General features: G+C 42.1%; 2 protein-coding genes across 2 annotated transcripts in view; one reads left to right on the forward strand and one right to left on the reverse strand.

Annotated features, from left to right (window-relative positions):
- Nucleotides 1–9,930, reverse strand: part of LOC306828694 (desmoglein-2.1-like) — a 33,107-nt gene extending 23,177 nt beyond the window's left edge. Inside the window, exons 1-2 of the mRNA XM_079351259.1 lie at nucleotides 9,840–9,930; nucleotides 6,431–6,559 (exon numbers count right to left, since the gene is read on the reverse strand). Of these exons, the coding sequence (XP_079207385.1) occupies nucleotides 6,431–6,559; nucleotides 9,840–9,860 (150 nt within the window). The 5' untranslated portion in view covers nucleotides 9,861–9,930. The remainder of the gene's footprint in view (nucleotides 1–6,430; nucleotides 6,560–9,839) is intronic.
- The window catches only part of ect2 (epithelial cell transforming 2), a 305,416-nt gene that overhangs the window by 11,753 nt on the left and 274,983 nt on the right, over nucleotides 1–18,680 (forward strand). The window lies entirely within an intron of this gene.

Genomic DNA, 18,680 nt, shown 5'->3' on the forward strand with positions numbered 1-18,680 from the left:
CTTTTCAACGTCATGTATTCCTCACGGGCCTCCAAAGAGGACCTATCGATTCTGTCTTTGGATGCTGAAAAGGCGTTCGACCAGGTCGAATGGCCATATTTGTTTGCAGTTCTTGAGAAATTTGAAACCGGTGATAGGTTTATTTCTTGGATAAAATTATTATATAACAACCCCCATGCTAGGATACTAACTAACCAGACGCTTTCACCTAAATTCAATTTATGTCGAGGAACAAGGCAGGGTTGTTCATTAAGTCCCTTGCTCTTTGCTCTAACGATAGAGCCACTTGCCGAGAGCATTCGGTCACACAAGGAAATTTATGGATACAATACAAATTATACAACAAATAAAATATCCCTTTATGCAGATGATATCCTCCTCTTTATATCCCAACCTCAAACATCTATTAAATCGATTCTGTCCTTGATTGACCTATTTGGGACTTTTGCAGGGTACAGAGTAAACTGGGATAAGAGCGAACTTATGCCAGTCCATATAACAGATTGTCAGTGGCTTCAACAAGTCCCTTTTAAGATTACAAAAGAGAGGTTTACATACCTAGTCATAGTAGTCACTAGGCAATATAATTCACTGTTTAAGGCTAATTTTGACCCCCTTATAAGCAAACTGCAAAACAGCATACAATTTTGGAGGTTGCTCCCTATCTCTCTAATTGGTAAAATAAATGCTGTTAAGATGATATTCCTTCCACAGCTGTTATATCTTCTGCAGAATATACCTGTTTTTATCACTAAAGCATTCTTCAAACGATTAGATTCGATTATTCTGTCATTTATATGGGATTATAGAATACATAGAATACGAAAAGCCCACCTTTGTAAACCAAAATCGAGTGGAGGCCTGGCCCTCCCGAATTTCATATATTACTACTGGGCTGCTAACATCCGCTCCATTATTTATTGGCTGGATGACACAGCTGTGCTACCTAGTGGTTTGGAGATGGAGCGGGAGGAATGCTTACCGTTTACCATCGGCGCAGTTGTCCTGTCACCGGTGACACTAAGTAAAGTAAACTACAACAATAACCCAATTATTCATAACACTATACGCATTTGGAAACAAATATCCCAACATTTTAATCTTAGGACGGTGTCTTTCTCATTACCCATAGTGGCAAATCCCTCATTCGCTCCCTCCAACATAGATGGCGGTTTCCTTGCGTGGCGAGAGATGGGAATATCTAAGGTGGGTGATCTGTACCTGGGGGGGACATTTGCATCTTTCCAACAGCTCCAAATTAAATACACTCTCACACAACAGGATTTTTTTAAATACCTTCAGGTCAGGAGTTATGTGAGAGCACACCTCCCCAACTTTGAGAGTGCAGGACCAGATAAACTGGATGGTTGTCTGAAACATTTTGCTGGGTCTGAAAAGGTGATCTCTCACTTGTATAACTCACTGCAGAATATAGCCCCGACTACAACAAACACCATTAAAGCAGATTGGGAAACTGAACTGGGTGTACAGATACCAGATGATACCTGGGACAGGAGTCTTGAACACATACATAAATGCTCAATTAATGCAAGACACAACTTAATACAATTTAAGGTGCTGCATAGATTACATTATACAAAATTACAACTACATAGATTCTTTCCTGAAATCTCACCTCAATGTGACAAATGTGGTTCACCAGAGGCAACCTTACTCCATAATTATGGTTTGTGCCCAAACTTGCAGAACTTCTGGAGAGGAATATTTAGATTATTCTCCAAAATATTAGGGGAGGAAATTGAACCTGATCCAATATTGATTATTTTAGGATTATCAGAAAGGCAAAGGAGGCTGAGCGTAGCTCACAAACATCTCTTATCCTATGGGCTCCTTACGGCTAAGAAGCTCATTCTTCTGTTCTGGAAGAAGAAGGAAGTACCGACAGTAAAACTCTGGCTAACTGAGCTGACAGGCACTCTGCATTTAGAAAGAATAAGATTCATTCTTCAGGACAAACTTGGAGAGTTTGAAAAGGTTTGGCACCCCTTAATCTCCTACCTAAAAGGCTGAATCTGGTTGATTTGAAACACAACCTGCATGGTAGACACTGACTGGTAGCACTCCTGGGGGTAATGGGGGGGTGGGGGTTCTTTTGCACATTATTATTATTTTATTTTTTATTTGCATTTCTGGTCTTCTTATTTCCCTTTGTGTTCAATCAAAAAAACAAAAAACAAAGTGAAGGAAAATTGCTTGATGGATGACATGTGAAAGATTCAATAAAAATATTTGAAACAAATAGCCCACCTGAGAAACATGAATTTGAGCCATTAAAATAAATATGGCGGACTTCCTGTTTGGTTTTGACTATGTGTGCAAGAGGATTTTTTGTAGGTCCTGCCATGGTTTTTTTTTTTTTTAAAGATTTGTTTTTGGCCTTTTGCCTTTATTGATAGAGGACAGTGGATAGAGTCGGAAAGGGGGAGAGAGTGGGGAGAGACATGCGGGAAAGTGGCCACAGGCCGGACGCGAACCCGGGCCGCCCGCGCGAGGAGCGAGGCCTCGCAACATGGTACGCGCGCTGTCGCTGCCGCTGAGCTATCGGCGCCCCCTGCCATGGTTAACATATAAAAAAATTGTCATGCATGTCAGAGAAGAAAACCTCTATGGGGAGGCCTTTTGGAAAGGTGAAAAAGGGGTGCGCCGAGACATCAAAGTTTGAAGGTACGCCCTTTAACGAAATAACGTGCGGAGCACAACGAGAGATCTTCAACATGTGTAGAACACACTAACACTGAGTCTGGATAAACGCTGTTGTAGGAGTTCATTCAAATAGGTAACCTGTGAAATGCCAATTTCGGCCATTTAAAAAAATATGGCGGACTTTCTGTTTGGTTATGACTATGGGTGTAAGAGGATTTTATGTAGTGCCTGACATGGCCAATGAGCATAAAACATTTCATGCATGTAGGACAAAAAAACCTCAATAGGGAGGCCATTTTGAAAATTTCAAGGGGGCTCCACTGAGTCATTTTGCAAATTTTTTTCACGAAATTACGAAAATATAATTTTTTCGCCAGACCCAATGACGTTGATGAAATTTCATTGACATTGAGGCACTCAAAAATTGTGGCAATGGGGCGGAATGAAAAAAAAAAGATGAAGAATAAAAATAATCTTTTGGGTTTCAATAGGGTCCTTTGCACTGGTCAGTGCTTCGGTCCCTAAAAAGAAAAATAATCATTTGGGTTTCAATAGAGTCCTTCGTACTGGTCAGTGCTTCGGTCCCTAATAAAGTGGAGTAGCGCATCAGACCAATAGTTCAGGGGTGGAGGTAGGTAACCAGTTCAGAGCGATCAGAGTTCAGTCCACAGCTTGGAAGTCTGGGGTGGGGGTTGTTGATTGTTTGTGGAGGTGGTGTGGTGTGTGCGTGTGTGTGTTGGGGAGGGGGGTTGTTGGTTGTGTATGTGGGGGATGAGGGGGGGTGGGGAAACACTGAAAGTAATGTGACGTCAAAGACTGCAGCATAAGCGTGGTGTCATGTTTTGGTTCCGTTAGTGCCCTCCCACTTGTGTGTGTTGTCTGTAGCTGCATTCCGGTTATCTTATTTGCATCAAGTTGTGGGACCCAAGTTGTCTCCTCTACTTGCGACTTCGTCCCGCCCACCAGAGATGCACAAAGGAAACGAAGCCGAGGAGAGAGGACTGAGGAGATCAGTTTTAAGAGACATGAAACGTCCTTTCCTCAACAGCGTCACATGACGCAACATCAGCTGATCACGTTCAGCTGTCAGTCAGACTAACAGATGTTTATGTCCACACAAACATGCACTGTATTATTTCTAATCAAACACACACAGTTACAGTGTTTAGTCCCTTTACCTGATAACAAACACCTAAAGAACAACCTGCAGTCTGTTTCAAACCAAAAGGACAATTTCTACTGACTAAAATATTTCATTTTGAATGGTCTATTTATTATTTGTTATTATTATTATTATTATACAGTTTTGACTTAGCCTAGCTTGTGTTTCGACAATGAACTCTGTATTTCATGAACAAAGATATTTATGTGTCAGGGATACTGAAAATGATAGATAAGAATCTAAATGATGAAACTTTCTGAAGATAAATAAGTGTAAATGTAAAACGCGTTTGTGACTGACAGACCCCCTCTTCATCAAAATGTCACCCTCATCAGACATTTAAATAGTCTGAGGGATGATGAACAGAACACAAAGGATGTATTGATTTTAGAAAAGTTATAGAGCTTCATATTTGGTTGTTAATCTTCATGTCAGACTCTTTTTAATCCCAGCTCATCACAGACCGACTCTTTACAAACTCACTGTTGTTCATGATCTGTTTATATGTGTGTCGCTCCGTTTACTGTCTTTTTAATGTCCATCTTTTCTCCGGTATTAAACTCTGCTCATGTTGAGAAGTTTCACTGAAGTCTGATCCTCTGCAGCGTCCAATCAATGAGTGATATACAAGAAGGGGGCGTGTCTGTCAGTGAAAAGACTTCCGTGAAATCAGCTCTCGTGTCTCCTCGGTCATCGCTCCTCGGATCTGCCTCCTCGCTCCTTGATCCTCTCTTTTCCGTACGCTATAAGAGCTTTGGGACTATCCTCAACATGGCGGCTCTGGAATTACTTCCGGTTCAGCAGAGGACCGAGGACTGAGGAGACTGCAAATAAGAGAGCCAGAACGTACCCTGTCTCCCTCCGTCTGTCTGGTCCGTCTGTCTGGTCCACCTCCAGTGCATATACCCGGACTCTTTCTTCACTACTCGCCGGATTATTATCTACCTCTCAGTGGTATTGTACCTCAGATCTCGGCTCTCGTATATTCTTAATTGAAAGTGTATTTTGCTCATGGTTGTTCTTACCCTCCTCGTGTTTCTTTGTTTTCCCCTACTCATAAGCTATCAACTACACTCACCTGCTGCTGTTCAGCTCCATACTCACTCACGCATTGGGACTTCAGGATTATCACAGAGACCTTCACTCACCTCACCGCTCATTGGAGAGCGAGGACTTGGCACTTCACTTCAGTCATGTGTTGACTTATTTAGTCTGTTCATTTAAGAACTTGTTTCACCGTTTATCCTGTCTCTGAGTCGTGCGTCTGGGTCCAAGCATTATACACAGTGTGTATCATAACACGTGGGCTGCTACTGAAATTTGCTGTACTGTTGTACTGTGATGAAAACAAATTCAAAAAACTTAAATTTGTCCCCGGGGGGCTATACAAGAGAAAAACGTCATGGAAATGATACTTCGATACATCAGCTCGTAAGAAAACATCTTTTTTTCAGGTCGGTATCACTCGTTTGTCTTTAAACTACGGTCAACTCTGCTCCACCCCGCCAGCCTCAACATTTTTTGTTATTGTTTCTGTTATGAAGGGGTTCAGGGGAGAGGGCTGTCACCATGGGCATCGGTTAGAATGCACGAGTTGGAGATTGTAGCAGTTCAAAAGGGTTTATTTGGTTTGTATAATAATGACCACAGAAGAAAACACACATGAAACATTGGTGCTGAAAGACAAAATAAAACAATATTAGAATAATTATAACAGGACTGTTCAACTAAGAATTTCTTTTAAAAGGAAATAAAGTACTTAAGCAAAATTAAAGTAGACTAAATAACTAAAAACAGTAATGAGGAAAAAGAACACCTTACCAGCTCTGAACTGCCACCCCATGTGAAGATCCAAACGTGAGTGATGGGAAGTGCCATCTTGAATAAGCCGTGAACAGGTGAATGCAATTGAACTAATCAGTGACAGAGTGCAACCACATGCAATCAGGGAGGAGGGAGACACCAGGAAGTGTTCTGAAGTGAGGTGCAGTAAATAAAAAGGAGGAAACCTGTGGGGAACTAGTGATCTTTGCTACAGTTTCCATTGAGTGTCCCCTGGAGGTGGAATTTACATACTCTTCCTTTAATATCTGTTGTTAGCTGTTTTCTTAAAGGTAACAGCATTGTGTGTTAAATGTTACGCTTAGTTAAATAAGTTCATAGCAGTTAAAGAATACAATTCAGTATTTACACTAATAGGTGTAAAACATTGCTAATGTTAATGATTAGACAGGAAGTGCTTTTATTTTGAAGTCACAGGAAATGCAATGATGCAATGTTGTTGTTGCTGTCATGATGTGATGAAGTTGAGATTACGTGCAAAACCTTGCACAGAGTGTGCAGCTTGTTCATTTCCTTTACTAAATAGCAATACATAAGAAGTAAATGCTTAAGTTTATAATAAAACCGTATTGTCATCATTTGAAACCTCCACTACAATATTTCCATGCTTTAAATTCATTTTTAAACAAGGTTACAGTGCACATAAGTGAGTATTGATAGGTTGCTTGCTGACAGGACCCCAGACACACTGGTTCATCTGTCAGGTTAAAGGTGCAGTCTTGATTTATAGTTGGTGAGTCGAATGAAAGTGCAGTGACTCACCTTTGCAATGAAAGGTTCTTTCGTGTAGTTCTTATTTTCCCAGATTTCTATTGGAGGAAGAATCCATTCCCTTTTTTTTCTCTCCAGACGATCTCCAGAGTTCCCTGTTACCACAGCAACCGTCTGAAACTGCAATACAAGAGACAAGGGCCACTTGATTAAAAATGATAACTCATTGATTTTACAAGATCTGCAGCACATGCATTAATCGAACTTAATGAAATCATTAAAGGTCACATTCTCCTCCTCTACCTCCAGGTTAAATACACCTTATAGCTCCCGAAAACATGTGTGTGAGGTGTTTTGTTGTAAATCCACTCTGATATAACCATGTCTATAAACCCTCTATTTCAGCACTGCTCAGAACAGGCTGTTTCTGTGTCTGTAGCTTGAAATGTACATGAGCTGTGTCTGACCACGCCGCTCTTTGCAAGAGCTTAGGGGGCTCAGGCTGTGTGTGGGCTCAGTGGGCTTTTCGATCGAGCAGCCGTCTCCTGTATTTACTCCATATTAGCCCACATTAATCCCCAAAATATCTTAACAAGGTCTGAAGGTCTACTTTTTAAACAGAAGTCCCACCTCTGGCATGGCAAATAGCCAATTTTCGTTAAAGATTATGGGGTGGCACCTGAGGTGGCCAATAGAATTTTGATGGGGGGCCCATGTCGCCCCTCTGGACGCACCCTGCATTGCAGACATTAGTTGTGACTCTACTGCAGCCTTTGACATCATTACAAGTGACATACCTCTTAAAATGAGTCCAGATTATACTCCAGAAGTATAATAACAAGAGAGAGAAAAAGAAAGAGTGGTGGCTCTTTTGTTGAGGCATCAATCTGTCACGTACTATGTAGCAGTTTGGAGAGTTTTCTCCAGTGTGCACACCCTGCATTCCTCAGCGGTTTATTTGATCCTCATATTTTAATTAATGCATTGGCAGAACAGCTTTGATGAGACAAAGAAAGACATTCTCCTTCAAGTCTGTGAGGTCACACAGAACAACCGAGTGGTCACAACAGTCATTAACAGTAGTTGCCATCATCCTTTCTTCCACAGAGATCACAAATAAATGGTTGTGTGTTTTATCTTGGTGCACAAAAAGAAGATTTATAAGTTTTCCAAATAAAAGCAGGTGGTGAGTACAATCAGTAACAGAGTGATGTAGTGCAGGGTACAGGCAGGTATACAGAGTATGGTATACAGAGTATACACAGGTGCACAGAGTATGCACTGGTACACAGAGTATACCCAGGTACACAGCATATACACAGGTACACAGAGTAAACGCAGAGTATACACAGGGTATACACAGAGTATATACACAGGGTATACACAGGACACAGTGTATACACAGGTGTGCAGAGTACACACAGTTACACAGAGTAAACGCAGAGTATACACAGAGTATACACAGGTAAAATGCAGAGTACACAGGTACACAAAGTATACACAGGACACATTGTATACACAGGTATGCAGAGTATACACAGTTACACAGAGTATAAAGAGTATACACAGGTACACAGAGTATACACATTTACACAGTGTATACACAGGTACACCGAGTATACAGGTACACAGAGTACACACAAAGTACACTGTCAAGTCAAACTGGACTTTGGTCTATTTAAAAAAATTCTGATTGAGTTAATAGGTCAATAAATTCAATTCAATTCAATAATTTCTAAGAAGAAATGGCGGAAATACATGATTTGGTTAAAAAGTTTGGGTAAAAAGTTAATAAGCAGACAGAAGGAATGAATCCTCACAGCGCGGGTGCACCCGAGCTATTTAAAGAGACGCACACAGATAGCTGGGGAAAGAGGCAGACCGACAGGTTAATTCGCTGAAACAAAAATGAAAGATAAAACCACAAAATAACAGTGCAAAGTTGATCTATGACAAACCAAAGAGGCAGCCGGTAAGTGCTTTTTTTGACTTGCGAAATAATGTTTTGCTGGCATGGAAACATCCGCAGCGGTGCCGGCTCAGGCAGCTGCTGATATTGTTGATAAGTTTGTTTGATAAGTCATTGATAGTGTGTCTCTTTCTTTTTAAAGACTGCTTGTTTATGCTTTATTGTGATATTAATTTAATTGAGAAAGCGCTTATAAACTGATGATTTCACATTGTTGTCACATGAGGGCTGGACTCACAATCATTCAACACTACTACCGTGTTTCTAATGATACAAAGCTTCATGTAAATGGGTGAAGTATCCCTTTAATGTCATGTTAACATTTTTGTATTTTCTTTTGTTTCCAAGGTCTAAACTGTATGGAAACCAAACCTAAATTGAAGTAGCCGAAGGTTAAACTGATAAACTGAACTAAACTTCAAAATAAAGGAGTTGAAAAGGAAATGTATGAGTGGAGTCCAGTCCTTTGGGTAGAAGATCATTCCCTTTCAAGTTAGAAAGCACGAAAAGAAACTTGAGTATACACAGGTACACAGAGGGCACACAAGGCAGAGAGATTGGGATTGGAGGATTTCTGAGGTCATACGCAAGATACATTTCCATGTAAACAGACAATCAAGTGTTTTCTTTCTGCCTGTCTTGTAATGATGTCTGTCCCAATTAAAGGCAGTAGTGCTGTAGTCAAGACCAAATTAACCGAGACATACCTGATACCACAGTTCTACAAGACTGGTATAAGATCAAGACTTTTAGGGATCAAGACCAAGTCAAGACCAAGAATATCACTAAAGTAATGACCTGGAAAAATGGCCTGTTAGTCAGTGGTGGTCTAGACTGGTGTCAACTTCAAAATCTGGAGTCTGCCAAGGCCAAGACAAGACATAGTAAAAATGCTTGCGATTCCGAGACCAAGACCCTTAGAACAGTGTTCTTGAGGCCAGTTGAGAACAAGACCAATTCTGAGTACTACAAGACAGAGTAATCTCATAGATTTATGTAGATAAAACCTGGGCCAATCATTTAAGTATTACAGTACTTAAGTGTCTTTGCATTTAGTTTGCAAAGACAAGTTATTTGCAAGCCTACCTAAGAACAAACACTAGTTTAAAAAAAAATCCTACTCAGAGCTCCAGGTGAGGAGACAAGATGAGTGTTATGCAGAGAAATGCACCCATGCCAAGAATTCCATGAACCTTGCAAGACAATTTAAAATACAAAATATAACGTTTCTGCTCTGCCGAATGCATTCATGCTTAAAATTCCTCAAACAGTTTGCATATTCACGCAGCCTAATGACAATGAGTCTTTACCCAACTATGAAAAACATAATCACGTACTTCACGTTTTTTAAGCAAACACTTCAGATAGATTGTCATCACAGATATGCCCGCAGAAATAAGCTGTATGCCGTGTTCTAACACTTCCGCGAGGTACACGCAATTCTCGGCAGGGATGCATTTCTAGGCATAACACACGTTACCAGTTACTCACCACAAACAGCAGCGTCAGCATAACCGGAGCGGGCGACGACAGTTTAAAAGTGTCTGAAGAAAAGGTTGTGTCCGTGAGGTATGAGCAAATTGACGTCCTGAAAAACTCTGAGCTTGACTTATGGAAGCTGTTGAAGAAGGAGTGCCTCACACACAGGGCGACATGCGGTTCTACATACACACACACACACCTACACACCCACACACACACCCTTTAGGTGAGGGGCGCACTGGTCTGTCAGAGACAGCTTATGCTCGTAACTTGACCTTGAACAAAACTGGTCTAGACCAGGCAAGATGTGATATGTGACATGTGAAACGTGTCACATTTCATGTCTTTATGTTGTGGATTCGTTTGTGGCATTATTGGACCATAACAATGGGAGTTTGGGAGATATAAAATCTGCTCTTTAAGTAGCCGAAATGTAACACCTAATATTAAAGATGGCTTGCAGAAAATCCTTTATACTTGTATGTTACTTTGGGCAGGTAATGCCTCTAATAATCCAAACATGATGTAAAAAGCTAAATTATTAATGTCTGCCAGTCATAGTGTGCGAAAGACTGCTTTTACAAGATAAACAGAAGATCTCTCTGTATACGCTGATAATATACTTTAAAGGAAACCTCCCTTCACGTTTACAGGAGGGGAGCATTAAATTACTTTACTTCGTTTTTCAGCTTGTAAAGAGTGTTAAGTAACATTAGACCAATTGGTGACATTTTAAAGAAGTTACTGTATGTAAAAGACGAGTGGTTCTGTAAGGCAGGAAACTCTAGATGTAAATTGATGCAGCCTGCAGAGATATGTAAGCTGCTGCTATCCTCCGATACCACTCATTGTTTAGATTGAATGCATTTGGGTTTTTTTTGAAAGCCTTAAGACCCTGAACAGCGGATCAATGCGCTGCAGGTGGAGCAACAAGTATTCAATGCTTCACAGAGTAGAGGTAAAGCAAAGTGGCTTGTTGACAACAAAGTATTGCGTTAAGTGTGCAATTACATTTTAAATGAAGTTTTTCATGAATAAAAAAATGGGTTACTTTATTATAATTGTCTTATTTTGTGAAAGCACATTTTTTGTTAGTGTTAGTGCCTGCCTTTGAAATTTGAGATCAATTAAGGCTGGTTCACACAGCAGGATTTTAAAATTGTTGGCCGATTTCCCAAACTTTAGAGACCAAACACATGCCGATAAATAATCAGAGGTTTTACAGTTTTAGTCGTACAGTGTGTGGTGTGTGGCCACAAGGCAACATCAACACACCACACACGCATGAACATCCTCCAATCCGATGGGAAATCTTGCAAAACCTCTCGAGATCAAACGGGATTCCAGAGTCAACAAGCGGACGAAGAGGATGCAATAGGGTTTGTGTTGTGTTTTTATCTGAAAAAACACGTTTTAAAAAGAGGCGTTGGTCAAAGGAGTGGGGACTACGGGAGCATGAACTGTACTTGCTACATGTTGATATGGAGGTGAGTTGTTGTTTTGCTGCCGGTGTTTCCGCGCCACTAGGTCACCTCACTTTCTATGTGTCACAGTCAACGGGCTCATGCTCGTTTTCCCCACACGATGAGAAATCGGGCCCAAACAATCCAGCATGTTGAATATCCCCGATTTCAGATCGGAGCGGTCCCGACATTCTTCCCATCAGACGAGAACAGTCTTAATACACCACACACGGCAGGATTAATTTATAAGAATGATGATCAGGGCATCCTTAGATTATCGGAAGGGGAGAATCGGGGCCAAATCAGCCTAATTATCCTACCGCGTGAACCAGGCTTTACACTGTGTTCTCCATAAAGGGGCTTCTCCTGTGGCTATTACAATCACTATTACAAGAACCATATATAACCAAACTTAAAACATTTCACACCTTTAAAAACCTCACTACACTGTAGATAACCATGCTAAAGCTAAGAGTACATGGTCATTTTCCCAGTTCTTGTAGGTTAATTGGCCTCCAGAGAACCCCCGTTTACAGTAAATGTAATTTTGTGCACGGAGGCACATTTACATTTTACCATATACAGTATGGTAAATGAACTTTTATTCATACTCCACACACTGGTGGCAGTGGTTGCTATGCAGTATCATCCATCAGAAGTAACTAATCCATTCATACACCACCACGAAGCAGCGGGAGCAAAGTGTCTTGCCCAAGAAAACATTGGACAAGTTGCTCAGTTGGGGATCCAACCCTCGACCTTGGTTGAGAGACGACAACTCTACCACTGAGTCATTGCTGCCCCTATATCTTGAGCTTGTCAATACACAGTACTTTCTATTTTTGAAGATTTGTCATCATTTTCTATCAGAGAAACAAAGACAGAGTGACAAAGAATTGACTTCTTTCAAGCTCTAAGCTCAAAATGTGGATACAACTTGAATCAGTTCATTGAGCTGGTGCTGTGCCAGCTAGGAACTGGAAATTGGGAGGGAGTGATTTCTGAGGAACTGTAACATCAAAAAACTTGACGCCTGCATTTTTGGGTGTGTGTTGTTTATAGCTGACATGAACAGACCGGTATGGTGTGGGGTTTTTCTTCTGAAAGCAGGTGTGTCTGTAAGTCACAGAGGGAAAACTCTGTGAAAATGTTTGCGCTGTCAGTGCCTGCCTTTGAATAGTTGAGCTATTGTTTTTACATTTAAAAAATTGCATGCTAATGTATAAACAGATAGCGAAGGACAACAAGGTTGATTTTATAAGATAAGTAAATTTATCAGATCAGCTTAAAGCCCTGTTGCAGTGTTTACTCCACTGATTCCATGTTTATATAGTTAATGATCTCTAAAAGGAGGGGTAGTGTACCCACTTAGATCAAACAACACATCATTTATTCCTCTAAATAATTTCTGTGTAAATCTTTAAAGCAACCGACTAAAGGAGTAATTAGTCAAAGATTACTGGGGAAAGCAAATAACTTTAAGCTCCTGTGAGGAACATTCTGTGTTGATTTTCCGCGCCTTTTTTGGACAAACCCTGCCTTCTCATGGTAAACAATAGGATATGGAGCAAGAAGGTTCAGAGAGGGGACTATTCAGACATAGCTCATTTACATTTAAAGCTACACACACAGAAACAGCCTGTTCTGAGCAAGGCTGAAATATAGGGGTTTATAGGCATGATCAAATATAGGATCAGAGTGGATTTAGAACTTTTTTTAAAGGTACAGTATGTAGAATTGCATGCTAATGTTTACATTAAATATCTAATTTAAATTAAAAATTAACTAAACCCATGTTTTGTTTTTTTAGTTGAGTACTTATATCATTTCAAATATTTTCAAAAGTTATCAAAGACGGGACATGTCTTGTAGGCAGCTGCCATGAGCGACACGAAATGTTGTCAAGAAAGCACCAAAAGTTATGTCAAAGACCGCTGCATAAGCTAGCTCTAGCTGCTACAGCTGTGACTGAAAGCTGCTTTTCTGTCGCTGTATGTGCTGTTGTGAGAAAAACATCATGTAAATTATGCTACATTATACATCGTCAGTACACATATTGTCTCTATTAGGTTAATTTAACCTGTTCGTATTGATTCAACGGAGAGTTTGTTTGTTTTTAATCCCAAAATACCCTGCAAGCCTCAACGTCATCTTTTGTTATTGTTTTGATTGAGAGCTGCCAAACAGCGTTTTTACATGCTGTAGATTTAAAAAGGAGGATCATATTTGACCTTTAAGAGTCAAAAATCTTTAGCAGAACAACACTTGTGGTGAAAAACAATCTTTTAAACTGTGTTGGATGTGTTAATATTTATATTAATGATAGAAGATGTAAAGCTGATATTATCGTTGTAGTGGTTGGAGTCAGGATGCCTTTTGACAAGTTGAACAAAAACTATACTGTACCTTTAACATGATCTGAATAATTACCATGGGTGTCACAAACAATGGTTACAGTGAATTGTGTTGGGCTAAACAGGTTCATTACTTGGCTCTTACAAGATGGCAAAATCACAACCAAGTGATGAGGAAGCACAAATGCACACAAACTAAATGTAAATTAACAAACTTATTTTAAAAATCTGTTTAACTAGACAACAAACAGAACATGACCACGAGTAAATGGGGCTGAAAAAAAAATCTTCAGTAAAGTTATAGGTGTGGCAGAGTTTTTTTTTTATTCTTTCAGCACACCAGGAACTTTGTCAACAACCTGTCTGCCAAGAAATGTTGCCTCAGTCTCAGGTTCAGAAATGGATTTGAAAGGTACTGAGTTCATGATATAGCTATGACAACTGAACATTGGAGATAAGCAACAAAAGGTCAGAGGTTAAACTCCAGAGGTGTCATAACCTTTATGAGATTGATTGAAAAAATATATCATTATCATGACATTTATAAAGAGAAGTGGGCAAACCTTTTTTTGTTATTTTGGGTGACTTTCAAATGATCACCACAGACAGAATCATTGGCTGCAGCCTCCTTGTAAGAATAAAACCACGTAAGAGGTAATTTGTCATTACAGCACACATACATATGTATGTATATGGGTAAACAGTATCAGAAGATACTAAAGAAACTACAATATAAACTACAACTCTTCTGCTCATCTTCTCACACATATCCTCTTTAAATCAAGTTGCATCTAAACTTTCCATCCACAGAGTACATTTTTGGATGAAACAGTGGGATATGTAGCTTCTCCACCTACACAATCCCACCGGCCCTCTCAGATTTGCTGAAAAAAACCTCAGACTCCACCTCACTCTCCACCTTCAAGAAATCCTTAAAAACTCACCTCTTGTATGTCGCCTACAACTAACAAATTGTTCCCATTGTCCTTCTCTTACATTTTTTCTTCTTTTTATTGTTTTAATTTTTTTTTTGTTGCGTTATGTGTTACGTAACTTTTGTTCGTAAAGTGTTAACCTTCACTTGTAGTGTACAGATTTTCACCCTGTAACAGGTTTCTTTCCCAAATACTCCCGAAAGTTAATTGGATGATTACATGTATTAGAAATCAAGTAAAAGAAAAGGCAAAAAACATACAGGTGAATAAGAATAACAACTGTACCCTTAGACACACTGCTTTGTTTGACCTGATCTGACATGTGGTGAGAAACAGGGGTGGAGTCTCTCTGTTCAGTGTTCACAGGGTGAAAACCGGTTCTACTGGAAGTTGTATACTGCTAATCTTCTGAAGAGCATGCGCTGTCAGATTCACACACCCACCCACTCATACACATGCAAGCATGCGCGCCCACACACACACACACACACACACACACGCATACATGAAACAAACTATGCAACTTGCAACTATGCAAACATGCCCAGTTCTGCTTACAGAGGAACCCATCAAACTCTTCTTCCCTGCAGGGTTACACACCTTATTACAAAACAAGATCAGGCTGTGTCCTTGTTGGTGTCTATAGTGGTCATAGCGCTCAACTTTTAGGCCCTTCTTCTTCCAGGTTTTCACCTGACTGAAATATGAACCCTTGGTAATAAGAAACCTGTGGCACAGTAAAGTCAGAGCTCAGGTCAGTCAAACAAAGATGAAACTGTTCACAGGAAACAAGCAAGCTTTTCAACAGCTTTCCTTATCTCGAAAGGGAGGGTGAAAATCAGAAAATAGCTGGTGAAATGATTTCAAAGCTTATGGATAGATTCACTATTTTATCTTTCAAAATAGTCAGTCTGAAAACAAGAAATGATCTGTTGTGACCTGTCTCATTTCTAAAATACAACTCCTGTCCTTGTGAGGTACATGCAGGGCCATCAGATTTTCCGTCGGCAGGTTTCTGTCATCTTGTGAAATTGGCAGGACTGTTTTTGTTCCTGGTGCCTCAGGCTGTTTGTACACATATGTTTCACGTCAGACATGAAGGTTTTGATGCGTCTGGTCCCAGGGTGTGGTCTTTAATTTCTGTTTGACAATTCAATGATAGTTTGACACAAACCTTAACTTTGTCTTCACGTCAGGGTTCACGTCAGAGACGTTGTTTACCCATCTGGCCACCTGGTTGCACACTGTTAACAAGGTTATCTCCTACTGAACTATAGCTGACTACAACAGCTGTGTGCTAAGAAGCCATCTATCTAGTCTTGATAGACGATTTTTTTACTCTGTCTATTAACTTTCTGATGGTGAGTCATTCATAACAGGTGTTATCTCAAGACACTTTACAAAAGCAGGTAAAGGACCTTACTGTTTGTTTGACTTATATGACCCAACTGACCTAACTTTGACTAACATTTGTTCCAATATGGTGATAATGTGGAGGACACAAAAGGTTAGAAGATTCATACATTTATGCAAACCTGCGTTTTTATGTTTTTTAGGTTGTATATCTGTGTGTATTTGTCCGTCTTCGTCGCGTCCACTAACCCCAAGGCGCACATTCACCCGTGAGGTCCTGCTCGACATCGGTAAAACCACAAATACGGAGATTAATCCAGTGTTAGCGAAAGAGCTACGGGACTGCGGTCTGCTCCGGAGGCCTGCTCGATCACCGACCCCCACTCCTGCAACCAGCCCACAGTGGAAGCGCCATTGTCGGAATACAAGGAAACAAAAAAGGGGGAAGCGTGGAGGTATTCGGGCTAGGCTAGCAGCTAGCCCTCACCGGCCGGCTATCCCGACCATCACTCTGGCCAACATACGCTCGCTGGACAATAAACTGGATTATATTCGCTTACTCCGAACAACTTCCAGGACTGTGAGTGAGTGTTGTGTTTTTGTTTTTGTGGAGACATGGCTTCATGACAGTGTTCCGGACCATGCTATTCAGCTAGCCGGGCTAACATGCTACCGGGCAGACTGAGAGCTCGTCGAGGGTGGAAAAACTCGCGGCGGGGGTCTGTGTGTTTACATCAGTGATGCCTGGTGCCGTGACGCGGTGGTGGTATGTAAGCACTGCTCACCAGGTGTGGAGTTTATGGTTATTAAATGCCGGCCATTCTACCTGCCGAGGGAATTTAGTGCCATATTGCTGGTAGCAATTTACATCCCTCCTGGCTCCACCAACAACAGGAGTGAGGCTCTGAATGAACTCCAGAAGCACATCAGTGAGCAGCAGACAGCACACCCTGATGCCTTTCTCATCCTGGCTGGGGATTTCAACCACGCAAACCCCAAGAGTGTGCTCCCACAACTTCATGGCCACATCAAGTTTCCCACTAGAGGTAACAATATTCTGGACAATGTTTACACTGTAAACAAAGGGGCCTACAAAGCCCTCCCCCTCCCCCACCTCGGAGCCTCAGACCACTCCACTGTTATGCTAATGCCAGCATACAGGCCACTGGTTAAAGTCACCAAACCAGTTAGGAAGCAGGTACGGGTGTGGCCTGAGGGGTCCACAGAAGCACTCCAGGACTGCTTCTCCACCACTGACTGGAACATGTTTAAACACCGACTTCCAGGAGTACACAGAGACCGTCACGTCCTACATGGAAAAGTGCATGGACGATGTCACGGTCACCAAGACCTTCACCATTCGGGCCAATCAGAAGCCATGGCTGACAGGTGAAGTCCACAGGCTCCTGAAGGCCAGGAACACTGCCTTCAGAGCTGGGGACGCGGTGGGCCTAAGGACTGCCAGGGCCAACCTGTCACGAGGCATCAGATTGGCCAGGAGGCAATACTCCAGGAGGATCGCAGACCGGTTCACCGACAGCAGAGACACCAGGAACCTGTGGCGGGGGGTCCAGACCATCACGGACTACAAGCCCCCTCCGCAGACCTGTGACAGCTCCACCTCTCTGCTAAACAACCTCAACAATTTCTTTGCTCGTTTTGAGGCAGAAAACAGCACCCCAGCACAGAAGACGCCACCTTCTCCTGGAGACCAGGTACTGACGCTTTCCCGGGATAGCGTGAAGCGATCCCTCAAGAGAACAAATGCACGGAAAGCGCCAGGTCCTGACAACATCCCAGGTCGTGTCCTGAGAGACTGTGCAGAGGAGCTCACAGATGTCCTCACCGACATCTTCAACACGTCACTGAGCCAAGCTGTTGTCCCCATATGCTTCAAAGCCACCACCATCATCCCGGTCCCCAAGAAGTCGTCTCCATCCTGCTACAATGACTACCGCCCGGTCGCACTAACCCCCATCCTCATGAAGTGCTTTGAGTGGCTGGTCATGCAGCACATCAAGTCTGCCCTCCCCTCCACCCTGGACCCCTACCAGTTTGCATGTCGGTCTAACCGATCGACCGACGACGCCATCTCCACTGCCCTCCACTCAGCCCTCACCCACCTGGAGACCAAGGACTCCCACGTCAGAATGCTGTTCATCGACTTCAGCTCAGCATTCAACACCATCATCCCGCAGCAGCTCATCCACAAACTGGACAACCTGGGCCTAAGCACCCCCATGTGCAACTGGCTGCTGGACTTCCTGACAGGGAGACCACAGGCAGTCCGGGTCGGCAGAAACACCTCCAGCACCATCATGATGAACACGGGGGCCCCCCAAGGATGTGTGCTGAGCCCCCTCCTCTTCACTCTGCTGACCCATGACTGCACCCCATCTTCCAGCTCCAACCTCTTTGTTAAGTTTGCGGACGACACGACTGTGGTGGGTCTCATCAACAACAACGATGAGTCAATCTACAGGAGTGAGGTGAGCAGGCTGGCCTTGTGGTGCAAGGACAATAATCTCCATCTGAACGTGGAGAAGACGAAGGAGATTGTTGTGGACTTCAGGAGAACGCACACCCAGCATGCTCCTCTGACCATCGACGGTGCTGCAGTGGAGAGGGTGAGCAGCACCAAGTTCCTGGGTGTGCACATCTCCGAAGACCTGTCCTGGAGCCTCAACTCTGCATCACTGGCCAAAAAAGCTCACCAGCGCCTTTACTTCCTCCGCAAACTGAGGA

The sequence above is a fragment of the Symphodus melops genome (genome assembly GCF_947650265.1).
Source record: "Symphodus melops genome assembly, chromosome: 8".
Lineage (NCBI taxonomy): Eukaryota > Metazoa > Chordata > Actinopteri > Labriformes > Labridae > Symphodus > Symphodus melops.